The 8,052-nt window shown below is 32.9% G+C and overlaps 1 protein-coding gene across 1 annotated transcript in view; it reads left to right on the top strand.

Moving 5' to 3' along the window:
- LOC106106859 (inactive rhomboid protein 2) overlaps nucleotides 1-8,052 on the top strand; it is a 92,789-nt gene that overhangs the window by 79,622 nt on the left and 5,115 nt on the right. The window contains exons 3-5 of the mRNA XM_013287518.1: nucleotides 4,247-4,271; nucleotides 4,409-4,587; nucleotides 7,024-7,203. Of these exons, the coding sequence (XP_013142972.1) occupies nucleotides 4,247-4,271; nucleotides 4,409-4,587; nucleotides 7,024-7,203 (384 nt within the window). The remainder of the gene's footprint in view (nucleotides 1-4,246; nucleotides 4,272-4,408; nucleotides 4,588-7,023; nucleotides 7,204-8,052) is intronic.

Raw genomic sequence — 8,052 nt, 5'->3', positions numbered from 1 at the left:
TACCCTAGTTGGTTGAATAGGTCTTAGTCAACCAAGCTGGCCCACCGCGGATCGGTTGACTTCACACATACCTTCGAATGTCTTCGCCGATATGTGTAACTTGTATCAGGTTGTTTTCCGTCATCGTAAAAACGTCGGGTACATATAAATAATTAGTTATAGTTATTACTATATTTTTGTGCATATTTAACATATACGGGAGCGAACTTAAAGATACAAAATGACGTAATATCAAATTGTTTACGACTTTAAATTATTTCATGTTAACTTTTGCCTAATTAAGTTTAACTAACTTTGGTTTATAATTAAAACTTAAGTCGCCAAGGGATCTAAGATATGATAAACACAAATAACATACGACATACACAAATACGTAAATCGATTAAATTTTATCTCTGACCATTTCATATATAGAGAAAATTACGTTAAAGAAGTGTTGATATAATATTCTTAAATCTTCTAAATATACAGTATTACTATTTATTTACAAATAACAGGATTATTGAATCTAAAATGAACGAGAAAAAAAGTCGCAAACAAAACTATATAAAATCAATCTAAATTGTACAATTGAATTCAAGTGTAAAACGTAAACGGTGTGCTTATTTCTGATAAAAAACGTTATTGCAAAGAAAATCGTTTGTAGAACGCCGAGAAAATTGCAAGCAGCTATTTTAACAAGATTATACTCTGGCTTAGAATTCACTTCTCAATTCTAGTATTACAATCTGCTAAAATTAATTACAATTACTGTTTGTCCGCTGGGAGGATTTAGTTTTTTTGTACATAAAAGAAAATAACAGCCATTACGTTTTATAGCAGTACAATAAGCTTAAGTGGTCTAGTGCATTTCTAAATTAACTGCACTTTGCGATAGGTAAAGCTAGAGTTTAAATTAATGTTAACATGTTTAGGTAATTGCGGGATTTAAAAATCCAACATTAACTTTTATCTATACTAATATTATAAAGAGGAAATATTTGTATTTTCGGATTTTTGTATGTATTAAAATAACTCAAAAAACACGGGACAGATTTCAAAAATTCTTTCAAGATTACAAAGATACGCTATGACTTAGAAACATAAGCTATATTTTTTTAATTTAACTTCACACAGACGAAGTCGTATTCATTTATCTTAAGTATGGTATACTGGTCAACATTTAAATTCCTAGACTACGTAAAGGCAAAAAAAAATATCACAATAGGTGGAAAATTTACACATCTAGAGGTAATTTCTAGAAATTCGATATTACATCTTGGAAAACATTTAAAAATGCTTTTATATGTTTTATTTTAAATTTTACATTTTCCAGGACCTTAACTGATTTTTTTCTAACTGTCTCGTTTAAAGAATTCTATTCTATAGTAATTAGTAAATAATATGCTTTAAGTTGGGTTGTTTTATTTAGTTTTATTATTGTCTCTGGTCCACTCTGAAATGAAAGTCGCTGTTAATTAAAACTACTTTCATATTTCTAAACAACACTCAGTTACAAACTAAAAACTAAGCTAATTTGTTACGTTAGTTTAATCTGTAAAACCGACAGCGGCCATTATGACCACAGGTGGCGTAGTTAGCTCTTAACCTACTTTTACAGGTTGGGCATTTAAGTTAGTAAATAACTAACGGAAAAGTTATATCACTTATAGATACTAAAAGTATTACATAATATAAAATATGATACCACGGAGAAGATATTACTTACTTTATATTTTCTTTCCTACGTATCTGCTCTTTTATTATAACGAAGAAATAAAAGACTGCCTCATTTTTTAAACTTAGTGTCAAAGTATTGACGCAATATATCTCAAGCCTTTTTTTAAATGAACGATCGTAGTTTATAGTATAATTGAAATATAAAAAATGCCAATAATCATAGTTACTTTTACAATTCCTTGTAATAATAATATTCAACTATTGTAGATATAAAACCAGTGAGTTTTTTTTATTGGAAAAGGGCTTTCGGCTAAAGAGTTTTATAATTCCATCAATAGTTATTGGATTGTGTGTTTTCTTATAAAATCCATAGCTTTAAATTCATGAAAGTCGGTCAAAAGGACTGCAATTCTACGAGTATTACATCAAACGGACAACCCTTATGCATAATTCTAGTGGGTCTCTCTTTAAAGAATTCCTTGCCACTTTATTGTATATTTATATTCATTTCTACGTCACAGAATCAACTTATATCGTCTTTCAAACTGAATACAAAACCGAAATCTATCTTATATTCATTGATAAACTTTATCCAATCGTATACGTTGTCGGTCTTAGGAAAATATGTTCTTTCAAAGCACTTTTTTAATATTCGCATTTGTTTAATCTATACTATTATAATAAAGCGTAAACACACACTTCTTTGTTGCCTAAGATGTCAGCAATTACAGCATGTTTTTGAATAATTCTTTCTTTAATAAAACGCCCTACACTTATGTCACGCTTTAGGCTATGTATTTTCACGCTATTAAACTTAGTCGGTAAATATTTTGGATAAAAACCCTAATGTGGGAAAGATACCATAAGTTGCTGCCAACATCAAGGAAGCAAGATTGCCATAGTAAAGTATTATAATTAGTATTTTGACATTTGCAATTGAGAATTTGAGAAATGCAAACAAAAAATTTATAAATTCTTGCGGATGAAGCCGCACGCGAACATCTAGTAATAAATAGCTTAACCATGCATATTTATTTTGTGTTTTCATTTCAATTATCTTAATGTCTTAATTTAATTATCTTAATTATCTTAATTATTTAATTATCTTAATCAATTTTAAACATAAAAATAATGAATATATTTTAATAAACTATCAAGTATCTACCATCCAAAGGGATAAGTTTTTTGTTTTGAGACTACGAAGCTACGATGCTACGAAGTTGTTCGTAGCGTTTAGTAGTTCTTAAACTTGCAATTAAATTGTATTCTAATTGAATACAGCCATAAGCTCTTAATCTTAGGAGAATAAAATGCATGAGCATAGTTCAGTTCAATCGCTATAAGTAACAAATACAATATTATACAAAGACTTGAAAACAATAACTTGAAATTGTCTACGCAAGGCAAACTTATATGTAATTTACTAAAAATATTTGGTAATCCTTTTCGTGTGACACATAAAACGACAATTACGGGCCATATTTTATTACTAATCGGGTTACATAAAAAGCGCTGTGTAATTCAACCTACTAGAGCATAAAAAGTCTCCCATTTTTTATATAAAATTACATACGCACGATAAAAATGATGTTGTAACTATTGATTCATGTAACCCGAGCCTCCAATAATTTCTCTTTTTAGTGTGTTCCAAATATGCGACGGACGAATTAGGCCACAATATTTCCGAACGATAAATTATAAAAGCGATGTCTTTGGGGATCGGCTCGAGCGTTATGGCGTCGTAAATAATGGCCGGAGACGTTCGTGTGCCCGCCAATATCTACGGAAGGAACTCGCCTATGACACCGCGAAATACAACTGCTTCCCTTGCTAGACTCCAATATTTTTGATATTACCAAAGACTAAACTTATCGGCAAACAGACTGGACAACACGTATAAAATAGTTACTAGTGTTCGCCCGCTACTCCGTCCACATGGAATTAAAAAGAATGAGTAGTCTATATGTTCTTCCAGACTGTACTCTAGGTTAATGAAAACTTTTATCATGATCCATTCAACAGTTTAGGCTACAAACTCTAACAAACATCCATCCATTTAGACTTTTACATTTACAATATTATATATGAGTAAATAAGTAATGTTACCAATGGGTAACAAGTCTAGACCGAGACGTTTAAATGTGAAGTGGCATTTGTTTACACTAGAAGAGTTCTGTTCTACCTCAATTATTTTAATCTATGTATTATGGAGAGACATTTACGACCTTTTAACCACTTCTTTAATATATTGCAATTGACCTTTACGACTTATTACAAGGATAACCTTTTAAACTTCAAAGGCAATATAACATTTCTTCAACTAAAGCCAAATTAAATTGTCGATGTAAGATTGGGTATACGTCTAAAGCATTATTAAATCTTCAAAACACGCAAAGATATGAGATTTTGAAGGTATACGGAATCCTAATTCTTAAAGAAAGTTGTTCCCAAAAGTATACTCTTGATTTTTTATAGTGTGGAGGTATTCATTTATTGTTATTTTTTAGGAAGTTCTGGACAATAATATTCATTGACCACGTGTATAAGAATGTATGCGGCTAACAGCGCACGTTTTTCTCTGTTTCAGCTTGGATTACCTTGGGTCGATGGGGGTGGGTTGATGGGGTTACATATCATGGAAATTGTAATATCTTTTTTCGAAGGGTCGATGGGGATGGTGGGACTTAATTGTCAAGGAAATTGTAGTATTTTTTATGCATTCTTATTATTGTAACTCGTATTTTCGCAGGCGGTTACGAGGAGATCGCGACAATCGACCTCAGTGCAGTGGTCGCGCTCGTTCCGAGGCAGCGTACCCGCTCAGGTCGATGACGATATCGATGACGTTTTCTTTGCTCCTGTGCCTATGACGTCACCGATCAACCAACACCATCACGACGAAGTCGACGTTGCTGATGGACCGAAAGGGTAACTACTGCAAATTACATGATAACTTTCTAATGCTCTATGAGTATGTACACAGTAAGTTGCAAACAAGAGAATGGTGAATGGGTACTTTACTAAGCTAGCGCATACCATCCTTCGACCACATGACCAATTAACATTATGTGGCATCGTGGTCAAGCATTAGTTAAAACATCATTGAGAAACCGAAATAACTTCGATGTATACCTTCAATGTACAGTCAAAGTTATTATATCGAAATGATTTTGACAAGAGACTGTAGAAACTGTATTGACCGTTCTGTTTTTACAAAATTGTTAGGTTTATATTTACATTATCGAAGTTTTTACTAATCAAAAATACGACTCTTTAAACACGTGTAAAGTTGCACTAATATAGTAAACCATCGATCACTTATACATTAAAATTACAGTTCCATGAAATGGAAAAACTTATTTTGTTATCTGACATCTAAAGGTCAAGAATGTAATTAAGTTAATGAATGCGGGCTTGCAAGTGCATGCATAACTAAGTTAAATGTAAAGCATAAACATTCTCCACGGTTAAGTTGACTACTGATGATTAATACAATAATTTTAAGTTACGATCACGCTATTTAATAATAAATATTTAATTGATTTTAATAATTTAGTTTCTTTTTAGATTTAGATTGTTTCATGATGAAGTAAACATTTTGTCATTCTTTTTTTATATTATTTTGCTGAATCTCTTTTTAAGCCGGAGAATTTTTCAATTTTATTATTCTCTTAATTTGCGAACTCTACATTTAATTCAAATTACATTTCTTGTTATTTGCATGATAAAATGTTCATCAGCAAGCTTGATAGATGTAATATTAACCATTGTGCGTGAAAGTCCTTTTTATAGTTTTCAATATGTGATATTTTCTATCGATTGGAAAAATGAGTGTTACAGCAAAATGTAATATCATTTGTTTGAATCATAGTATTACTAATGCTTGTAGTTAATGAAACGAAGTCTGTCACAAGCTACAGCCAACATACAATCAGTTAACCGCATAATGCACACCCTCAGTTAACTCTATGACGAGTATTAGACCTGCATTGTGAGGGACAACTAACGTTTTACTACAATGGGTAGGAAAAAAACATCCTTGAATATACGTTTTAAGGTCGGTTTTCCAGCTACTTTCAACCATTCGTTAGTATTTTTGATTCAATAACTTCATGATTTGCGTTTCCGAACTACTCGAGTTTTACTCTGTTGAAACTTAACCTAACACTAATGTATCAAAAGGCAACGATAAAATAATCCGTCCGTTTAGTTAAGAATTGCACAATGTTCAGTTCAGTTGAAACTGAAAGAGTAGCATTTAGTTAATTGTACTAGAGTCAGCTCAGCGTCGAGCTCTTAATACATCGTCATGTTGCGCTTGATAGATTAATTAGCTTCTAATTATAATAGTACGTTTCATTGTGAACTCGCCGAGGAACGAGACGGGAAGTTGTTGTGAAAGTTATTGTTTAACTGTTTATTGATTAAACGCCATTGTGCGCTAAGCAAATCGTTCTGTGATTTAAATTTCCTTCCATTTCTCAATCACTACTTCTGTAGTATTTGATTTGCATTTAATTTGTTATTCCTCGTCCATTCTTTTATTACAAAACGTTGATTTGTTATTCATTGCATTAATTTTACAATTAACTAATTATGCAAAAAAATATCTGTCAAGGTTTTAAATCGCTTGTAAATATTTTTGTTGTATAAATTTCGATAACTTTCTACGCGTAGACAATATTCTATATACATCTGTATGAATATATACAAGGGTATATAAAATAGGCTTAAGTCAACTATGTCAAGAGAATAGTGATAAATTGGCAATATACGAAATCGAGGCTGGAATACTTAATACGATGAGCATATGTAAGTCGAAGCGGAGATTAAGTCCGCGATTTCTGCGACCCTTGTCACAGAGATCTGGGGGAAGGATACCCACGGATAAAGACGCGTTATACACTTAACATTATTGCACGGACATTATTGGATATCAATCATTTGTACAATTATCTTGTAATACAATTTGTCATAAAGTTATCGAGATGATTAATGAATGTTCTTCGAGGATTTCATATTTGTTGTTTGTCACTACTCTAATTTGTTTAAGAAGTCGACTTTCATTTATTTTTATTCCTATTCTCAATGCTTACGTAAATAAACTATACTTTCATCACTTTTAATGTCTAAATTGTAGAAATTTGTACCTTAAAGCTTACTTTTAACATCACACAGTACCCATTTTGAAATGGGTATGGTACACAATGCGATGTTTTTAATCACTTTTTACTTTTCCTAACAGATAGTACTGAATGACAAAAAGCCTTAAAGTCATGACGTGAATCCAATTGGATTGTGGACGAGTTGTTCGGGAATGCGGACCTGTTCTCTCAAATGTACATTTAGCGTTTATGTTGACAGCGGTCGTTCGCCGGTGGTGTCTGGCGTGGAGTACAGGCGGCCCGAGAGGAGCGTCTCATGGGGCGCGGGGGCGGCGTGCGCCGTGGGGGGAGCACGAATACACACGCCGATGCTCGAGCCGTTGGCAGACAATTCGAATAGGAGGCAATTTGGCATGGGCATTGTCGGCAGATTCTTCCGGTGAGACTTTTATTGTATATATGTTTATACAGCGTTTGAGGAGATTGAGGAGATGGATCTTTATCTTGCTAATAGTATAAATATAAAAGTTAAGATGGATGTATGTTTGTTAGAGTTTGTAGCCTAAACTGCTGAACGGACCTTGATGAAATTTGGCAGAGCTTTTTAGGATAGTCTTGAAGGACACATAGGCTACTTACTTTTGCTTTTTTCAATTGCACTCAGACTGAGTCGCGTGTAGCTAGTCACATATAGTATACAAAATCGGTATATATTTTATATGTTGCTTCTTTAATAGTTCTGAGATTGTGTGCAAGATGTTTAGTTACTAAGCCTATATGTATTTCAATGCTATAATTTGATACTAACGTCGACCTTGCAGGAGGATTACAATAATACGGGCTTGATCCGTTTACGAATATATCACCTGCGTCCACAATATATCACGGTGTTTACTGGCCCAGTTGCCATTTAAAAGTTGCCTTAATGGGTTTTTGAATTAATACCGCGTGGACGTGACGCGGGATAATATTTATGGGATGTCGCTTTATCCCTTGATGCTTTTTGAGTTATTATGGTGGTTGTTGATGGTGATTGCGTTATATTTTTATGGTAATAGGCGTAAAACGAGCAAGCAACCTGAATTTTAATGACAGCCGCTATCGCTCATTCTAGTCATTATTAAAAATGGTTTTAATGGAAGAACATTCTTTAAATCTCAAACGGTTCTTAGAACCTAGCACATTTTTAACGCAATACAAAATTATAACCTAACTGCTGCACGGGTCTCGATGAAATATGGCTTAGATGTAGTCCATAGTCTGGCACACATAGGATACCTACTTTTGT

The sequence above is a fragment of the Papilio polytes genome, unplaced genomic scaffold (genome assembly GCF_000836215.1).
Source record: "Papilio polytes unplaced genomic scaffold, Ppol_1.0 DF822067.1, whole genome shotgun sequence".
In the NCBI taxonomy this organism is placed as follows: Eukaryota; Metazoa; Arthropoda; class Insecta; order Lepidoptera; family Papilionidae; genus Papilio; species Papilio polytes.
This window is presented reverse-complemented; position numbering and strand designations above follow the sequence as displayed.